We start from the raw sequence: 21387 nt of genomic DNA, 5'->3' as shown, positions 1-21387 counted from the left end.
GAACTGAGACACTGAGAAATTAGGTAGCTTGCCTAACGTTGCATAATGTTAAGTGAGGCGTTGAGACGAACTCAGCTCCCATCAGCTGCACTGTGGCCTAAGGGCCTTTAAAATACCAATTATGTCATCATCTTTATGTTTATACCTTCAGTCCCAAATCCCACTCTACAGAAGTAAATACTTTCAGCTACTTTAACCTTTTCTTTTAAAATATACCTCCATATTTTTAAATGCTTTCTTTTAGTTTTAGTTTGAGCTTCTATTGAGTTTTATTATAGAAGATGAGGATGTAGCTCCTAAGTTCACTACACATGCAGACTCTTCCCCATCTTCTCAAAATAGTTATAAATTTGTGGAGGTAATTATGTCTATGCCATTATTATGTAAACTTGGCTGATAGCTGAACCATGTAGCATGCTGTGGATTATACTCTCTTTTTCCCACAGGAGTTGGTCATTTGTATCTCTAGCCTGGCTCTTTCCCCTGATCTCCATACTCATACCTAATTGGCTATGTGACATCCCCATTTGGATCTCATATTTAATATACAAAAAACTGAGTTCTTTTTTTTTTTTTTTAGGATTTTATTTATTTATTTGACAGAGAGAGACACAGCGAGAGAGGGAACACAAGGAGGGGGAGTGGGAGAGGGAGAAGCAGGCTTCCCACTGAACAGGGAGCCCGATGTGGGGCTCCATCCCAGGACCCTGGGATCATTACCTAAGCCAAAGGCAGATGCTTAATGACTGAACCACCCAGAAGGCAGACGCTTAACAACTGAGCCACCCAGGCACCCCAAAAAACTGAGTTCTTGATCTCTCCCAGAGCCCAATGCCTTCTCCCTCTACATGTAGAAATGAGGGTTAATAGAAATTCCACTTTTCCATTAACTCAGGCCAAAAATATTGGAACCATCTTTGACTCATCTCTTTCTATCATTTAATTTACTAGAAAATCCTCTTGTTTTAGCTTCAAAATCTGATGACTTCTCATCACCTCAGCTGCTTTCTCTGGACCAAGCCACATTACCTCTCACTGATGATAACCTCCTAACTGATAGCCCTGCTTCTACCCTTGTCCCCCAGACTGTTCTCAATGCAGCAGCCTGGCTGATCCTGTTAAAATCAAGTCACATTGTGCTACTTTTCTACTTTAATCCTTTTAATGGCTTCTATTCCCACTCAGAGCATAAGCCAGAATCCTTTTGATAAGCTGCACGACCTGGTCCCTCACAGCTTCTCTGATCTCAGTCTTTTTTACTCTCTTCCCTTTTCCGTATCTCTTTTTCCTTCCTTGGGAATAGCAGATACACTCCCACCTCAGGGGTTCTGCACTTGCTCTGTGGTCTGTGTGGAGTCTTCCCAGTTAGCTGCACTGCTAGCTTTCTTGCCTCATTTCCTCAAGTTCTTACTCAAAAGACATGCTATTATGAAGCCTTCCTTTCATTTAACCCCTCAACACTACTTAGCCCCCTTATCGACTTTTTTTTTTTCTCCATTTCATTCTATGTGTGTGTTATATGTGTTTTTATGAGTGGGTGTGTGTGTAATTTATTTTGCTGTCTAGCTTCACAAGAAATATAAGCCTCATGAAGGCAAATGAGTTTTGCCTGTTTGCTTCACTGATGGATTCCCAGCACCCAGAGGGTACCTGGCAAATAATTATATTACATAAATGCTTGTTGAATGAAGAATAAACAAATGAATTACCTGGGTTTTATTTGCTGTATGAGGGTGTGTGTTTCCATGTGCCTATCACTAATTCATCCCAAACTCTGTCAGACATTTAAGTCTCTTAATACACAGATCAGGTTTTATTTCTTACTGTAGAGGACAGCCTTTTAGGGCATAGAGCAGGGAGTGGTGTGGAGAGGCAAATGAAGATAACCAATACGTAAGACAAATGTCCACACACGAGTCAGTTTCTGAGCTCTCTCTATAATTCTGTTGGTTTGTTTACCTTGCACAAATGCTACACTAGTCCAGTCCATTCTGGACACTAGTCCAGTAGAAATCTAATTATTTTTCCTATCCAGTAAAGTCTCCCAATTTGTTCTTCAAGAGAATATGGACTGTTTCAGCACTTTGCATGTCCACATAAAATTTAGGATTACTTTGTTAAATTGTAATCTGATTGGAATTACATTTAACATGTAGAACGGTTTGGAGAATATCTTTATAATATTGAGTCTTCCAATCTATGAACATGGTATATCTCTTCATTTATTTAGATCTTCCTTAACTTTACTCAATAACACTTTATCTTTTTTCTGTAAAAAAATATTGGACATTTTTTGGTAAACATATTCCAAGGTATTTGATGGGGGTTTTTTTGATGCTATTTTAAGTGAAGGGTTTTTTTCTATTTTTTTAACTTGTTTTTTTTTTCTGATATATAAAGAGAAAATTTATCTTTGTTTACTGATCTCATGGCCATTAAGTCATCTATAAATATGCTTATTGATTCTAATTATTTTTCTGTAGGGTTTATTGAATACTTTTACACATCATATCAGCTAACAATAATGACAGAATTAATTCTTTATGTCAAAACCTATGCCTTTTATATCTTTTTCATGCCTTATTTCACTAGCTAGGACCTCCAATACAATGTAGAATAGAAATAGTTATGTATCTTATTCCCAACTTAATTGGGAAGCTTTCCACATTTCACCATTAAGTACACCACTACTATTGCCTTGTTTTTAGATTCCTTCCATCAGATAAGTAAATTCCCCTCTCATATATGGCTTGTGAAAACCTTTTATCACAAACAGATACTTGATTTTATCATTTTTTTCTATATTCATTTAATTATGTGATTTTTTCCCCTCTTTATTCTGTTATGGACAATTATGGCTTTTAATTTCATATGTTAAATTAACCTTGTAAATTTGAGATAAAACACATATGCTAGTAATGTGTTATCATTTCATGTTTTTCTACAGTCCATTTCCTAATATTTTGTTTAATTTTTTTTTTTTTGAATCTCAGTTCATGAGTGAAATTGGTCTGTAATTTTGCCTTTCTTTTAATGGACCTCTCAGATTTTGGTACCTAAAATTTGATGGCTTCAAAAATGAATTGGGGAGTATTCTCTCTTTTTCTGTTCTCTGAAAGTGTTTGCAAATACTGGCTTTATTTGGTCTCTAAATATTTAATAAAATTCCCCAGTGAACCCAACTGGGCCTGAAAGGTGTTTCATTACAGATTCAATTTCTTTAATGAGCAATAAAAATTCAGTCTTTAATTCTTCTTACATTGATTTTATAAATTTTGTTTTGAAAAATTCATCAGTTTTTTCTAATTTTTTGTCTAATTTTTAAAATCTATAGGTGTAAAGTTGTTTATAAATTGTTATTTGTCTTTTTAATGTTTTTAGTAAAGATCTGTAGTGGTGTTGCATTTTCAACCATGACATGGTTGTGTTTTTTTTATTCCCCTGTCTCCCTCTCTTTTGTCTGTCTTGAAAAAAGATTAGCAATTTTCATTAGCTTTTTAAAAGCTAACTTTGTGTTTGGCTTTTTGACTCTCTCTAAATATATTTGTTTTCTAGTTCATTAATTTCACTCTTATAGTTATTTCCTTCCTTCTACTTTGGGTTTAATTTGTTGTTCTTTTTCCAAGTTCTTCAGGTAGATGCTTTGATCACTGGATAATCAGCCTTATTTTGTTCCATGTTGTGCATTTAAAGCTAAAAATGTTCCCTTAATCTGATTTTTAAGCATTTATGTAGAAAAAAACCTACTCTTCTCTTCCTATGTGTTTCTCCTTTACTCTTATACCGCTTCCCCGCTCACAACACTTCTGACACCGAACATGGGGGGTTTTCCCACACCAACTTGGTTCCCTAAACTTTATTATTTTATTAAAAGATTTTATTTATTTATTTGACAGAGACAGCAAGAGAGGGAATACAAGCAGGGGGAGTGGGAGAGGGAGAAGCAGGCTTCCTACAGAGCAGGGAGCCCAATGTGGGGCTCGATCCCAGGACCCTGGGATCATGACCTGAGCCGAAGACAGATGCTTAACGACTGAGCCACCCAGGCGCCCCAGTGTCCCCTAAACTTTAGCTCAATTCTGATACTATCTCCCTGGAGATAGCTTCAGATCCCACAGGTTAGGGGCTCAGGCCCTTAATCTCAGGCTCATGAGATTGCCTGCCACTTTGGATGCCAATCATAAGTGTTGATCTCTGGGTTATGTGTGTGAAAAGGCAAGTTGAAATGAGAGCACTGTGTGCTTTCCATAAAGGGTTCACTCAGTGAGCATGGGGTACTCAAACCCTACATATTTTAAAGAAAGGACTGGACTTACTGGTTCTTGAGAGATAGCCTCTACGCCCTTAGAATATCCTGCCTGATAAGAGTTCTTTATATAACAGATCTTGGGCCACACCAGATATTTTATCTTAACAATACAATAATGGTGAACACCTCTTTTTGTTCACCTAGGGCCCTGAGCCATGCTTTTTGACCTCTGATGAAGGGAATGAAGACTGACTAGTTAAGGTCAGTCATGTGGACACTCTTTGCCACCCACACTAAGCACCTTGGACGTCAAGGTTTAGGTAAGTTTTCCAGCTGTCAATACTTGCTGTGTGTTGTCACACATCATGGCTGAGAGAATTAAGTGCTATCTGTGTGACTCCACTGGGAGAGCACAACTGGTCTCTTCTGGACTCCACTCTATGTATCTTTTTCCTTTGTTGATTTTAATCTGAGTCCTTATGCTGTAATAAACCATAACTATGAGAATAACAGCCTTTCTGGGTCCTCAGAGTCCTTCTAGCGAATCATCAAACCTGAGGGTGGTCTTGGGGACCTCCAGGACAGTGGTACTCACAAGTATTGAGGAAACTAGGGTATCAAAAGTCTGTTGATAATGATTCTCTTTACCTAACTGTGTAACCTTCTGATTTTGGTGATGTTAATATCATACAGGTAGTATTAAAGAACGGTTCATCAGAATTTCTACTTAAATACATCACATGAAAAACATGAGATAACCTCCACTCCCTCTTGAGGCCCCTCATAAAATAATAATAAAGGAAATACGAAGGGCATAAGCAGTAGAAGACTTTTGCTTTGACCCTCTAATTATAGACAATTAAGGATATCCTAGGAAAACCACCATCATGGTCCAAAGTAAACAAAAAGATCAACTGATCATTGGAGAAAAAGACATTAAAAGAAAAGAAAGAATTCTAATTAACATGGATCACTGAGGACCAGGCAAGATGAGTAAAAACAAAATACCTAAATATCTTTTGGGGAAATTTCAGAAGGTATAAAGTACAAAGTAAAAGTACAAAGAGACAATCTTAAAACCTCCTTGAAAGGAAAAAAATATCTACAAAAGAATGGCATCAAACACCCCAGCTGGAACATGAAGTACTTGGGAGACATTGTGACAATGTAAAATGATTCTAAGAGAATATAATTTTAACCTAAATTCTGTGCCCAGCCAACTTCTTTTAAGAATTAGAGCACAATAAAGATTATTTTAACTATATGTGAACCCTCCCTGGAAAAAAAATTCTCAAGGACATACTCAAGCAAAATGAAAAATGTATCTCAAAAGGGGGGATGATGTGGGTTTTAAGAAACTGCCATGAGCAAAGAAATGGAAATATTTTAACCATAGTTTAAATGTTAATTTGGCTGTGAAACATAATAGAATAGCAAAACAAAACCAAAAAAAAATGTATTTTAAAAGACAAAAGCATAAATAATTAAATTCTGGGAGGAAGAAAATTTAGATACAAAACGAATAAGCTTGATTTAATAGACACGTAGAAATTTGGCCCTGGCAAATGGAGAATCCACACTGAGCACACTTGAGCACAAGTGAATGGGACAGGAATAGAAGAGAATAGCATAATATTTTAAATGGTTGAAATCATTAAGGCATATTCTCTGAACTCAAGGCAGTAAAATTAGAAGACAAAAGTAGAGTTCTCTGCAAAATGTTTCTTTTCAGAATTTTTAATGCCCATTATTAATTTATACATAATGAAACGAACAAATTTCAAGTGTACAAGATTTGTCACATGTATACAATCATGTAACTACCACCAAAATAGTGATGTTAGACTATTTCTGTCACCCCCAGAGGTTTCCCAGTGCTCCTCCAGTCAGTCCCCTCCTCCCAGCCCCCAGTCCCTCATTCCCACGGATTACTTTGCGTCACTGTAATTTGGCTTTTCCCAGAATTTCACATAAAGGGAATCATACAGTGTTGCCTTTTGTGTGTGGATCCTTTCACTCAGCATAACGCTTTTGCAATGTACTCGTGTTGTTTCTTTCATTAGTAGTTTTCCATTGGGTTGCTGAGTAGTATTCCATTGAATGAATATACCACTTTGTCCATTCACCATTTGATGCTACATTTGGTTTTCTTTTTGGTTTGGGCTCACGACAAGTGCACACAAGTCTTTGGATGGACGTGTGATTTTTTTTTTTTAAAGATTTTATTTATTTGATAGAGAGAGACACAGCGAGAGAGGGAACACAAGCAGGGGGAGTGGGAGAGGGAGAAGCAGGCTTCCCGCCGAGCAGGGAGCCCGATGCGGGGCTTGATCCCAGGACCCTGGGATCATGACCTGAGCCAAAGGCAGACGCTTAACGACTGAGCCACCCAGGCGCCCCATGGATGTGTGATTTTATTTCACTTGGAGAAATAACCAGATGTGGGATTTCTGGGTCATTCGGCAAGTGTATGTGTAGCTTAGGAGAAACGGCCAAACGGTTTTTCCAGAATGGTTTTAACATTTTGCATTTCCAGCAGAGCTCGTGAGAGTCAATTGTTCTGCATCCTGGGCAGTCATTCATATTGTCAGTCTTTCATTTTAGCTATTCTAGTCAGTGTGTAGCGGTATGTCACTATGGTTTAATGTAATTTTGACGAAGTGTCTGTTCAGATCTTTTGCCCATATTTTTGTTAGGTGGCTTCTCTGAGTTGTAGGAATTCTTTATGTATTCTGGATGTAAGTCCTTCATTGGTTGTACGTTATACAAATATGATCCTTCAGCCTGTGGCTTACTTAATCTTTGCCTTTCTTAAGAATGAGTTTGAAGAGCAGAAGATTTTTAACATTAATGAAGCACAATATATCAGTTTTTTTCTATTATGCTTTGTGCTTTTTATGTCCATCTAAGGAATCTAACCCAAAGTCAGACATTTACTCCTGTGCTTTCTTCTAGCACTTTCATAGTTTCAGTGCTTACATGATCCATTTTCATCACATTCTTTCCTATCATGTGAAGAAAGGTCATGCTTCTTTTGTTGTTGTTCTAAATAGATGTCCAACTATTCCAGTACTCTTTGTTAAAAAGTGTAAATTTCTTCATTAAGTTATGTGGTCCCTTTGTAGGAAATCACTTGACCATATAAACAAGGGTCTAATTCTGGCCTCTTTATCCTGTTTCATTCATTAGTATGTCTGTCCTTTTGCCAGCACCTCCTTGATTATTGATTACTGTGGTTTTATTCTGTGCCTCAGAGTAAGGTAGTATTAAATTTTTCAATTTTCCAAAACTTTTTTGGAAATTTTTTCCAAAATTATTTTGATTATTCTGGGTTTTTTATATTTCCATTTCCATTTTAGAATCAGTTTGTCAACATCTACAAAAGGTATTTTGGCTTTTAATTGGAATTGCATTGAATTTACAGATTATGGAAGAATTAGTATCCTAACAACGTTGAGTCTCTTAATTTGTGAATGTGGAATATCTCTCCATTTGTTTATGTCCTATCTAATTTTTCTCAGCAGTGTTTTGTAGTTTTCATTGTACAGGTCTTGCACATAATATGTTAAATTTATCTGTGAGTATAAATGTAAATGTATTTTTGGAGCACCTGGGTGTCTTAGTCAATTAAGCATCCGACTCTTCATTTTCGTTCAGGTCATGATCTCAGGGTTGTGGGATCGAGCCCCGCATCAGGCTCTGTGCTGAGGGTGGAGTCTGCTTAAGATTCTCTCTCTTCTTCTCCCTCGGCCCCTCCCCCTCATGTACTCTCTCTCTCTAAAAAAAAAAAAAAAAAATTAAAAAACAATAACAAAGATAAATAAATAAATGCATATGTATTTTTAAATTTCAATTCTTAATTGTTTCATTTCTAGTATATAGAAATAATGTTGCTTTGTATTAACCTTGTTGACCTTGCTGAACTTGTTTACATAGTTTTTTATAGATTCCTAAGGATTTTCTCCATAAGCAATCATTGCATCTGCAAATAAAACAGTTTCACTTCTTCCCTTTTAATGTATATATCTTTCATTTCTGCCTTATTTCACTGGCTGGACCCTCTAGCGCAATGTCGAACAGAAGTGGTGAGAGCAGATGTCCTAGCCTCGTTCCCTAATCTTAGGGGAGAACGTCTGTCATCATTAACTTTAATGTTAACTGTAGTTTTTTATAGGTGTCTTTTTAATAGAAGGAAGCCCACTTCTATTCCTAGTTTGCTGAGGGCATCTATCCTGAATGAGTATTGACTTTTTTCAAATGATTGTGTTTGTTGATATGGTTTTTCCTTTATAGTATGTGATATGATGGTTTACTTTGATTAATATTTTCAAATGTTAAGCCAAACTTGCATTCCCTAGATAAATACCACTTATTCAGGATATATCTCCTATTTAATATATTGCTGGGTTTAATTTGCTAAAATGTTATTAAGGGTAATTGTGTCTGTGTCCAGGAGTGTGCTAGTCTGTAGTTTTCTTAAAATATTTTTGTCCAGTTTTAGTATCAGGATATTGCATCCTCATATAATAAGTTGGGAAATGTTCCCACCTCTTCTGTTTTCTGGAAGAGCTTATAAAGAATTGGCATTATTTTTAAATGGGCTTGACTTTTCTTTGTAAGACGGTTTTTAACTATGACTTCAATTTATTTAGTGGATATAAAACAATTCAGGTTATCTATTTTTTCTTTAGTATGGTGGTTTTTTGGCTTTCAAGTAATTTGCTCATTTTATCTAAGTTGTCAGATTTATTGGGATAAAAATGTTCATAATATTTCTTTATTATTATTTTAATGTCTATAATATCTGTGTGGATGTACCCAATTCCATTTTTTAATTTGGTAATTAATATTTCCTAATTTTTGTTCCTGATCAGTCTTTTTTTTTTTAAGATTTTATTTATTTATTTGAGAGAGAGAGAGAGAATGAGATCATAAGCCAGAGGAAGAGGGACAAGTAGACTCCCTGCTGAGCAAGGAGCCTGAGGTGGGGCTCCATCCCAGAACCCTGGGATCATGACCTGAGCCCAAGGCAGCTGCTTAACCAACTGAGCCACCCAGGCACCCCCTTGATCAGTCTTATTAGGATTTTGGTTTCATTGATTTTCTGTAGGTGGTTCCATTTTTTATATTTCATTATTTTCTACTCATATTGATTATTTCCTTCCTTTTATCTATGTTGTGTTTGATTTTCTCCTGTTTTTTGTGTTCCTAAGTTGAAGATTGGATCATTGTTTTGAAATGATACCTCTGTTTGAATGTAAGCATTTTTTAAAGATTTATTTATTTATTTGAGAGAGAGAGAGAAAGAGAGCAGGGGGAGGGGCAGAGGGAGAGCATCTTCAAGCAGACTCCCTGCTGAGCACAGAGCTTGATGTGGGGCTCAATTTCATGACCCATGAGATTATGACCTGTGCTGAAAACAAGAGTCAGAGGCCCAACCAACAGAGGCACCCAGGCGCTCCAGAATGTAAACATTTACTGCTGTACATTTCCCTATATGCACTGTTTAGTCTGTGTCCTACAAATTTTGGTATGTTGTGTTTTTGTTTTTATTCCATTCAAATTAATTTTTAATATCCCTTGTGGTTTTTCTTATTTGACCGTGAGTAATTTAGAAAAATACTGTTTAATTCCCAAATATTTGCAGATTTTCCAGATAACTATGATTGCATTGTAGTTTCATTTTAGTCTTATTTGGAACATACTTTATATGATTTCAGTCATCTTGAATTTAATGAGAATTTTTTTTTATGACCCAGAACATGGTTTCTCTTGGTGAATGTTTGGTGTATAATTGAAAAGAATATGTATTTTGTTGTTATTAGATGGAGTAATAATGGGTAAAGTAAGTGACAATTAGGTCAGATTGGTTGATATTATTGCTCAGGTCTTTTATATCCTTACTTCTTTTCTGCTTGCTTGTTAAGTCAATTACTGATAGGGCAGTATTGAAATCTCCAACTCTACTTATGGGTTTGCCTATTTCCCTTCTTTTTCGTTTTTTTTAAAGATTGTATTTATTTATTTGACAGAGAGAGACACAGCGAGACAGGGAACACAAGCAGGGGGAGTGGGAGAGGGAGAAGCAGACTCCCCACAGAGCAGGGAACCCGACGTGGGGCTTGATCCCAGGACTCTGGGATCATGACCTGAGCTGAAGGCAGACGCTTAATGACTGAGCCACCCAGGCGCCCCTGCCTATTTCCCTTCTTAATTCTATCAGATTGTTTAATGTATTTTGAATTTTTGTTGGTAGATGCATATACATTTAAGATTATGTCCTCTTGATGACTTGACCCTTCCTTCCTGGTACTATTCCTTGATTTGAAATCTTCTTTGATATTAACAGAGTCACTAAAACTTTCTTTTGATTAGTGTTTACATGGCCTAATTGTTTTTAATCTTTTTAACTTATCTCTGTCATGATATTTTAAGTGGGTTTCCTGTAGACAGCATATATACTTGGGTCTTGCTCTGCTATACCTATTATTTTTTTAGTTGATTACTCTATTGTTTGAAATATACATCTTTACAGTATTTTTAATTTAATTTAATTTATTTATTTGACACAGAGAGAAAGACAGCTAGAGAGGGAACACAAGCAGGGGGAGTGGAAGAGGGAGAAGCAGGCTCCTGGACAAGCAGGGAGCCTGATGCGGGGCTCAATCCCAGGACCCCGGGAACATGACCTGAGCCACCCAGGAGCCCCTCTTTACAGTATTTTATTTAATATTATTATTTCCTTTCTTCTGCTTACTTTGTTTTTATTTATTTTTTGTTTTCACTTATTTTTTTCTTCTGATTCTTAGAATGGAAGCTGAGGTCATTGACTTGAGATTTTTCTTCTGTGTAATATAGGCATTTTGGTGCTATAAATTTCCCCCTAAGTGCTGCTTTAGCTGCCTTTCACAAATTTTAATATGTCATGTTTTCATTTCAGTTTAGTTCAAAATACTTTCTAATTCCTCTTTTGATTTCTTCTTTGATCCATGGGTTATTTAGAAGTGTGATAGTTCAAAATATCTGGAGATTTTCTAGATATCTTTTTGTTACTGATTTCTAAATCATTTCCACTGCAGCCAGAAAATACACTTTGAATCTTCTCAAATTTAATTGAAACTTGTTTTATGGCCCAGAATATAGTCTTTCTTGTTTGGTGTTCTGGGTGCCCTTGGAAAGAATGTGTATTCTGCTGATGTTTGATAGAGGGCTTTTGTAATGCCACTGGTTATGCCGAGTCAGTTGACAGTGTTGTTCAAGTATTCAAACTTCTGACTATAACTTGTCTATCCTCACAGTTCTATTATCTTTTGCTTCATGTATTTTGAGAGTGTGTTATCTGGTGCATAAGTATTTAGAATTGTTATGTGCTTTTGATGAATTGACCCCTTTATCATAATGAAATGATCCTCTTTGTCCTGGTTGTATTCATTGCTCTGACATATATTTTGTCTGATATTAATATAGCCACCCCAATTTTTTTATTAGTGTTAGTATGGCATATCTTTTTTTATTCTTTTACTTTTAATCTACTTATATTTTTATATTCAAAGTACATTTCTTATAGAGACCAGTTGAGTCTTGCTATTTTACTTAATCAATCTTTGCTTTTTATCTGGATGCTAAGATCATTTACATTTAATGTATTTGTGAAAATAGTTGGTTTAAATTTACCATCCTATTGTTTTCTATTTCTGTCAGATTTGTCTCTTCTAATCTTATTCTCTTTCCATTTTCTGTCTTCTTTTGGATTAATTTAATATTTTTATTTTTTTTCTAATATATACTGTATTCTTTTTTTAATTTAATTTGGTTTTATTATGTTATGTTAGTCACCATAAAACACATCATTAGTTTTGATATAGTGATCCATGATTCATTGTTTTTGTATAATACCCAGTGCTTCATGCAGTACATTTAATAATTTTAAAGCATCCATTTTATCTTATTTTTGGCATATTAGCTATACATCTTTTAATATTTTAATCATTTCTTTTGGGTTTATAGTGTACATCTTTAACATACACAGCCTAACTTAAAGTAATATTATACTATGTATGCTATTTACAGTACAAGAACCTTACAATTCTAGTTTCATATCTTTTCAACAAATAATCCCAATAAAATGATCATTTCTCCATTTCAGTATCAATTTTTCAATCCCAGAAAGGACCCTAAGTGGCCTTGCTTGGGTTCCATACTCATCCCTGAATAAACAACAATGGACATGGGCATGAATATTTTGCTAAGCCTGAATTCCTGCAGCAGCCCTTCTAGAACTTCATGGAATTGGAAAGGAGCTCACCGGAAGAACCTAAGAAGAGGAATGCAAAAGTGCACTAATTAGACAAAAACTAGAACTATCATAGACCACTACAGGCAAACATATCACATTACAGATTGGCAGGTGGAGAATTCACTCACACTTGCTATAAATTCCCAATATATTTTGCCGACTATACTGAACTTGCCCATACAAAGCAGGAGCAAATGAAGCATTTCTTTATATGACATTTTCCTGCCCCTTGTCTCCCCCAGGGCACACAGCCACTGGTGACGCTTTGCATATCTGATTCCTGTCAAGCTGAAAAAGAAGCCAAACGCTGCACCACCCTTTTATATTTGACTTTTATCAGCACTCTGGAAAAATTTTTACAAACAATATAAATACTCCTGTGTAGGGCAGTTTCTCAACCTTGAAACTATTGACATTTTGAACCAGATAATTCGTTGCAGGGAGGGGCTGCCCTGTGCATTGTAGGATTTTAGCAGCAACCCTGGACTCCAGCTGCTAGATGTCAGTAACACCTGCCTCCCCAGTTGTGACAATAAAAATTTCTCCAGATAGTGCCAAATGTCCCCCAGGAGAGCAACATTGCTCCTAACTGAGAACCACTGGTTTAAGGAAATGTTTGCTAACATCAAGATCTATACGTTCTTGACCCCAAATCAACATCAGCTAGTGGGGAAAAAGCAGAATTAACATTAGGTGACATCAACTCCTGTTCCATATCCCTGCAAGCCTATCTGTCCTTAAGGGATGGCGTCTGATGTTCCCCTACTACAAAAACAGCTCCCAGCACCTGGAAAAGAGCAGTGCTCAACCACCACAACCATAGCCAATGTTAAAAGAATAAGTGAATGAGTGGATGGATGGATGGATGAAAAGAAAAATAGAAATTATTCACAGTGTTACTCTGGGGAAAGGAGTGGTACAGAGGGTGTATATACATAAGAAAAGGATTTTTACTGTTTCACTAAGAGTTTCTATTTGAGTTTTTTCATTTTTACTTGCATGACTTAGAAAATTTTAACTTTTTAATTTTATTTTTAAAGCACTTGGAAATCAAATCAAGCATTTTCTCTTTGGTAACTATCTTTAATTTTCTGGTTTTTGTTGTTTGTTTTTTTGGAAGTACAAATGTGGACTTCAGCCCTAGCTGACCTTTCGAATACTCTATCACCAAGTCTGAAGCTTAATTTTTTTTTTAGTTTAACTCATGAGCAAAGAGCCATACTATGAGTATTTGTGAATGGGATTTACGTTGGGAAGAAAATGTACTTAAGGCAAAAGTAACTGACTTGTCATATTCAGTTATGTGCACTGGGCTCGAGGGCAGGGTCTGGGGTACACATCTTGAACCCTATAGAGCTTGGGTAAGTGCAGGCCTTCCAGAATTTTATGCTGGGGAATTTGGTGATGATGAAGCTTCCTAGGCATGATTCTGGTCACTCCTGTTTTGCTTTGTCAAACTCAGATTTTCTGGGCAGAAGGAGAGAAGGGGGTGGTGAGCTAGGTGCAGTGAGCAGCCCCCTGAGGGAGGAACAGGTGTTTTGGCCTTTTTGCTTAAGGCAGGCAGGAGAAGTTAAAGGGCAAAGGAATAGGGCAGGGAGTGTGGAAGGAAAAAGATAATTTGTGGGGACAGCTGTTGTTTCTCTTTCTCCTGTGCCACCAGCAGGAAGATGGGTCAGATCCTCCCTCTTCAGGGAGAGCAGACCTCCATCCTGCAATGGGAAGCCCAGCAGCATGAAACGGTCCAGTGCCTGCCCCAGGTGACACCCCAGCTCCTGTAGAATTCTGGTCTCTCCACCCCAGACAGAAAGGCCCGGCCTCCTGGGTCTCTTGAGATCTGGGCTCCAGGATCCAAGAGAGCCTGGCCTGCAAAGTGAGGTTATTTATTTACATGAGGCAGGCGATGCACGGAGATGCAGAGCAATCCATCTGCCTTAGCCACCAAACAGATTCCCTTTGCCTCATCCTCTTGCAGAAGCGGTCAAGGTAGGGAGGCTGGGCGAGATGACCTTCCAGAACTGAATCTTTGCTTCTAAAAATAGAAGCATCCTTGGAGAATCAAGGAGGACGGGAGGCTGTGGATGTTGAGGGCAAAACCCGGACTTCCCAGAGCATTGTCAATATGAAACTGTATTAATTAGATGAAGGCTCCCAGCTCAATAACGTTAGGTATCACAGATATTGAAACTAAATGAACTGGCTCCCCCCCTCCTTTCTGGTAACACTCTCCTTGGGCTAAAAAGGAGAAAGAAGACCATGTCTTCTGACCTATTTGAATGGCTGCACACTGCCTGAGGAGATGTCTTCCCCAGCAGAGGGAAACGGGCTCCTTAGGGACACACCAAGAGAAGGCCAGAGCTGCAGTTAAGTGGGAGCCCCTGAGGCCAGCAGCAGGGGGTCACCAACCCATCTCCCTGGGTGGAGCCCGCGCAGGGCTCTGTGTGAGGCTGGGCAGGGCCGGGTGAGTGTCTGCGTGTGTCCACGACTGTGGATGGTGTGTGGGGGTCTGCAGGGCCCTTGTCTAGAGCCAGATGGTAGGGACTAGGTATTTCAGGATCCAGTGGCGCTGTGTGTTGGTCTGCACACGTAGTGTGTGACCGGGTTGTGTGCAGTGCTCTGGCGGGTGAAGGGTTGTGTCTGTGTGTGTGTGTGTGTGCATGCACATGTGTGTGTTTTGGGGCGAGGTGTCTGCTGGAGTGGAGTGTACAGAAGTATTATGGCCATCCTGGGGGTGCTGTGTCAGGGAGTGTGTAGGGCTGTAAGGGAAGGAGGCATAGGGATAGTGACTATTTGGAGGACTTTGTGGGCTGATGTAGAGCCTGTGGGAAAAACTCTGGGGGGAAACTCCATAGAAGTGGGGACCTGCTTGAGACGCCGCAGGAGGCTGCTCAGGGCTGTGTGCAGAGTGTGTCTGGGCTGCTGGTGGGGCTGTGCCATCCTACAGAGCCCCTCTTCAGGCAGCTTTGTCCTGGGGGCCCTGGGGGATTGTGGTGGCACTATGAATGGAGCCACATGGGGGACTCTGGGAAATAGTTAAGGCTCTGGGGGGTGCATTCAGGGCTGTGGGGACCTGTGTGAGGCTGCGGAGGGCTGGATAGAGGGTGGTAGAAGTCCTGCGTGGCCCCCACAGCCTTGCCATCTGAGTGTGGGCTGTACTTCCTTAGGGGCAGGGGCCCCCAAAGTCCAGGCATCTGTTCTTCTCCATGTGACTGACGTGAAGGGAGAGACAGCAGGGACTCACAAGAGGAGCAAGAGGAGAAGTGCATCCCTTCTAGAGCTGCCCTGCAGCTGATCCTTATGCACACTGGGCTCAGGACACTTTCTAATGCGTCCCTTTGTGCTTTCTCCACAGGACAATGTGGATCTTGGAGAGTTGATGTTTTCCCTCTGCTATCTTCCAACTGCTGGCAGGCTGACCATTACCATTATAAAAGCAAGGAATTTAAAGGCAATGGACATAACAGGAGCATCAGGTGGGACATTCTCAAATTCAGATTTCTTCATAGGGTTCTAATATAGTACTTTCATGAAGTCTTCGGTAGAGTAATTAGGTGCATGGGACCAAACTACCTAGGTTTAATCCCAGTGCTAGACCTCATGGCTGTGTGACCCTGGGCAAGTCACTTAACCTCTCTGTGCTTCGGATTCCCCATCTGTAAGATGAGGGTCATAATAGTATCTGGCTCCTTGGGTTGTTGTAAGTTTAAATGAGTTAATGCCTATAAAATAAGAATAGTACCTGGCACATACTATATGCTACCTAATGTGAATAATCATTATTATTCTCTCTTAGGTCTTCTTCATTGAATAATCATTATTGTTCTCTTTTAGGTCTTCTCACCATAGTTGTGAATTTGTCCTATAGTTTACACACGCTGATACAGTTTATCTAACTGAGTCTTTCCTCAGATATAAGCAATCACCATCTCTGGCCTATGGAAGATTGAAAAACAATCTTATATCCTCATAAAAAGCCCATCAGTGAACTATGCAGTTTGGTATTGCCAATGAATCAAGCATGTACACTTAAATTCTAAACCGTAACAAAAAACGCCCCAATACGCAGTTCCTACTATACAACCTCTGCTTAAGACACCCAGTCCGCTGGCTATTGATCACAGAAATCAAAGGACACCGGATGCAATAGAGCCTGCTTACTGTCCTCCAGTATTTTTCAAAGAAAAAAAGATGTGGCCCCTTCTGGTCCTCTGAGTTCCTCCTGGACAGTGTACGGGGAGTCAGTGGTTGTGCAGGTGAGGAGAGAGGGAACTCCCCACTGAGCAGAAGGAGAGTGAGGGGGAACCAGAAAAGTCCCACTGGAAGCAGGGACCAGCCTTGTCACCTGTCCCCCTCTGCTAGTGTTATACCACAAGCAAGCCCTTGGGCTTTCTTTCCCTGCCATGCTGCTGCAGGCAGCTCTCCCCAAAGTTCTCCCTGTCATCCAGGTGTTCTGCCTGTCCCTTTCCTAAAGACCTGAGGTTTAGGAAGATTCTCTGGGGCGGCTCAGAGTTCGGGGCCTGTGGCCTGTTTCCCCTGCCTTGGAATTACCTTTGCGCCTCTCCCTGTTGAAGCCAGGCAGGTCTTGAATCTAGCTGGAATATTTTCTAATTCAATAACAGATGTTTTCACACCCTTTTTAAATTCCACACACTTTGAGGAGACAGAGTGCTGTGCTTCTTCTTGAATGAATGTCTTAATTATCCTAACTCTCGTCGCGGCCCAGGCATCGTATTAATTAAAATCCTCAAATTCCAGGCCACAGGCAGGTAAGGGAGTTCTGCCTCCCATTGTCTGTGGAACCCCATCGTGATGAAACTGCCCCCTGAACCCACATTTATCCTCACATTCCCCCCCGCTTCTCCTGCTTGTACAGATCCCTATGTAAAAGTGTCGCTGATGTGTGATGGCAGACGACTGAAGAAGAGGAAAACATCCACCAAGAGGAACACTCTGAACCCTGTTTACAACGAAGCCATAGTCTTTGATGTCCCTCCCGAGAACATTGACCAAATCCACTTGTCCATAGCTGTCATGGACTACGACCGGTGAGAAGCCTGGAGCTCTCTCTCTCTCTCTCTCTCTCCTTGGGGCAGGTTGACCATGCCTGGGGCAGGGAGGGCAGAGGGGGTGCGCGGCCACACATGCTCAGCTGACGGCCCAGGCTGTGGGAAACGAGTCAGGGGAGCCCCCGAGGGAAAGCTGACTGACAGGAGTCGGCATTTTCCACACCATGCTGTAGAGTCCTATTACCCAAGTGCTTCTTTGCTCTCCCCCTTTTCATTTCTTTCTCCTTCCCCATCCTCCCCATCCTCCCCACCTCCTCCCCTCTCCATCCCTGCACACTCCCCAGAATCTCAGCCTGGGAAACTGGGGCCCTGCAGGTCTTAATCTTCTCCCACGCAATCCTGCCTGGCCTTTGTGGGAAGATCCCACTCAAAATAGCAGAGTGATTCCTTTAGCCACACCACCAACATTTCTAAATACATAACTCTGTTATTTTTTTCCCTTCTCCCAATGTGTTTAATAAAGATCATTTCCATCCACTTAAATCTGAAAGCAAACAGAAATGTTCTCTTGAAAATGCTAGAATCAGTATGGATGACAGGGTACATTAAAATGTATAAGATGCTCGACTTTCTAATTAATACAGCACAGAAGAGATATTTATAGCTTGCATTGTGGCCAATTGTGTATTTAAAGGACAGATTTGAAAAACAGTCATTTTAATATGCAAAGGAAGTACCAACAGGGAATTAGACATGTTAAACCAGTCATTAGACTGAAATGCAAAGTCTCTTTTTAATTGGAAACTTCCCATGCGGTCTGGGCACAATTATATAAAAAAAAAAAAATCATTCTGACTTCGAGTATAATCTTACAAATATTATTTGTAGCTAAGAATGTTCCCATATACCCCTGAAATGTCAGTAGGGCAGCTTCAGCACCCCGAACACTCTTTCTAGCAGATGCCTAGGTCAAGCAGAACCGTCTTCCAGCCCCAGGAACACATGGCTTAGCTCAGCGGCCCATGGGTGTGACAGCCCACGTCAGGCAATAGACCTTATCCTGTCTTCTCCGTAGGAAACACACCACCAGTGGTGTCAGCCCACAGGAGGGGCCATTGCCCACCAACCGTGGAAAGCTAGGCCAGCTTTTTTCAAGCGATTGCCAAGTTTCCCGCATCAACAAATCTGATTATATGAGCTCTGCTTCAATTCAATTCTCAGTAAACTCATGAATCTGCCTGGAAAAATCCATGGCAGAATTCATGGGGTTTCTGCATGCAACTGATTTTAATGAGCATAGCCTCGAATATCCTTCACACTCCCCCACCCATGTCTCGCCCTTATTCCCTACATACAAATAGGAGAAAAACCACTCATCTTTGCAGGATGGAAAAAGAAAGCCCATGAGTTTTGATCCCAAACAGTTAAAGGATGGGTCATATCATCACTGATATGAGGAATTCTTAATCTCAGGAAACAAACTGAGGGTTGCTGGAGTGGGGGGTGGGGAGGGAGGGATGGGGTGACTGGGTGATAGACACTGGAGAGGGTATGTGCTCTGGTAAGCACTGTGAATTGTGCAAGACTGTTGAATCTCAGATCTGTACCTCTGAAACAAATAATGCAATATATGTTAAGAAAAAAAAAAGAGAAGAAGGTAGCAGGAGGGGAAGAATGAAGCGGGGGAAATCGGAGGGGGAGACAAACCATGAGAGACGATGGACTCTGAAAAACAAACTGAGGGTTCTAGAGGGGAGGGGGGTGGGAGGATGGGTTAGCCTGGTGGTGGGTATTAAAGAGGGCACGTTCTGCATGGAGCACTGGGTGTTATGCACAAACAATGAATCATGGAACACTACATCAAAAACTAATGATGTAATGTATGGTGATTAACATAAGAATAAAAAAATTAAAAACAAGAAAGGATGGGTCATATCATTCTAGTTATGCAGATGACATCTAACCAAAAACTACTGAGGGGGAAGAATTGTCCCAAGGTAGGGACGTACCCAGGGAAAATTTCAGAAATATTAGCCCTGAAGTTACAGGAGCTAAGTATCTTTCTATAGGAGGGAAATCAAGTCGGGTCAAAGAAGCAAAGATGGGCTTGGAAGGAAGGAGGGGAGAGCATCAGGATGCATGTTCTCTGAAGAGAGGGATTGCAAGGAGACCCAGGAGCTGTCTCCACCCTGCCCCCTTTGTAAGCTCCAGACCACTGCTGCCCTACCTGGCGCATCTCTCTTACCCATACTTGGTTGCCTCTTATGGGAATTTGAGCAGCCATAATGCAAGGAACTCCTTTCAGATGGCCTCCTTTTCATGATATAGACTTGAAGACCTGGAGGTCAACCTAGTTCTAGAACCAGAGTTGTCATGCTTAGCATGCATCAGAAACAAGCTAAGCCATGCCAGTGTCAAAAAAGCCAAGGTGTGTGATGGCCACCTAGTGTTCCACTCTTCCTTTCTGTGCCCCCAAGTACAATATTGGATCCCAAGTCCTATTAGCTGTTAAGCTTGTCCTGTAGTTTAAATGAGGGAAGGAGAAGAACCACCCTTGCCCTCATTCCTACTAGTTTAATTGAGTAGTTGTTGCTCTTACCAAAATTTTAAGAAAAAATTATTGTGGGCCATTTTCACAGTGTAGGTCATAATGAGATCATCGGCGTGTGTCAAGTAGGCAACGAAGCTGAGAGGCTGGGCAGAGACCACTGGAGTGAAATGCTGTCGTATCCTCGGAAGCCCATCGCACACTGGCATTCCCTGGTAGAGGTAAGACCCTATTCCCACATGTTGCACTTCGTGGAAGAATAAATGCTTTGCTGTTGAAAGGCAGGAGCCACCAAAAGTGTGAGTATACCAGGTCTGTGGTCACCAATGGGTTTCTCTGTTTGCCCTTCCTGGAGCTTTTGGAAATTGCGTTCAATCTAAGGTTGAGTCTATGCACCCCACCTCTCTGGTAGGTTTTGAACATTGATCATTCATCCCTCACTTTGTTTCTCTTCAAAAATGATAGAGATTCTCTGATTCCATGTTATGGCTTTGGGTTGATATTTGGAAGGTATCTGCAAGATCTGGATGAATGTGGAGTTTCAGGTTGCCATATGGTGACTTATGTGTGGCATCAGAAAGAGTTCGAGACTGGGAGAGAGGAGGCCCGGATTCCAGGACTGGCTCTAGCATTAACCTGTGATCCTGGACAAGCTGGTTAGTATCAGATTCAATTACATGTGATAAAACAACAACAACAACAACAACAAATGCAATAGAAATTTATATCTCTCTTACATAAAAAAAAGGTCCAGAAGGAGGCAGTCCAGGGTGTTATAGTGGCTCTGTGATCAATAGAGACCTAGACTTCTGTCTTTCTGCTTCACTGTCCCAGTATGGGTTTGTTTTGTTTTGAGGCCTCACTGAATAACACGGCTGCTAAGCTCCAACCATCACATATCTTCCAGGTCACAGAAAGGTGGAAAGAGACAAAAGCTAAAAGCACACATATTCTCTTTTAAAGGATTTTCCTTGATGTGTCATGCAACACATCACCCTATGTTTAACTTAGTCACAGAATAGCCACATGGACACATGTGGGAAATGTATTCTTTTGTTGGGTAGAAATATGCCCAACTGAAAACCAGGGTTCTATGTGCAAGGAAGAAGAGAGGAGTGAATACTTGCACACAGTGAGCCATCATTCTGCCTCACACCTTCATTCATTCACTCACCAACCCCCTACCCCATCACTTCTCATTTATGCTTCCCCCATCCATCTTTGTCCATTGACTCACTCTCTTATTTATTTACTAACTCATTCTCTCAAAAACAAATTGCATTCACCAGGT

At 40.1% G+C, this 21387-nt stretch overlaps 1 protein-coding gene across 1 annotated transcript in view; it reads left to right on the top strand.

Annotated features, from left to right (window-relative positions):
- The window catches only part of SYT9 (synaptotagmin 9), a 150537-nt gene extending 129775 nt beyond the window's left edge, over positions 1–20762 (top strand). The window contains exons 4-6 of the mRNA XM_034995270.1: positions 15895–16015; positions 17416–17587; positions 20188–20762. Of these exons, the coding sequence (XP_034851161.1) occupies positions 15895–16015; positions 17416–17587; positions 20188–20359 (465 nt within the window). The 3' untranslated portion in view covers positions 20360–20762. The remainder of the gene's footprint in view (positions 1–15894; positions 16016–17415; positions 17588–20187) is intronic.
- Positions 20763–21387: the final 625 nt, after the last annotated feature.

This window comes from Mirounga leonina, unplaced genomic scaffold (assembly GCF_011800145.1).
Source record: "Mirounga leonina isolate KUSES-001 unplaced genomic scaffold, KU_Mleo_1.0 Mir_92, whole genome shotgun sequence".
NCBI classification, from domain to species: domain Eukaryota; kingdom Metazoa; phylum Chordata; class Mammalia; order Carnivora; family Phocidae; genus Mirounga; species Mirounga leonina.
The sequence above is the reverse complement of the archived record's forward strand: the minus strand, read 5'-3'. Positions and strand labels throughout refer to the sequence as shown.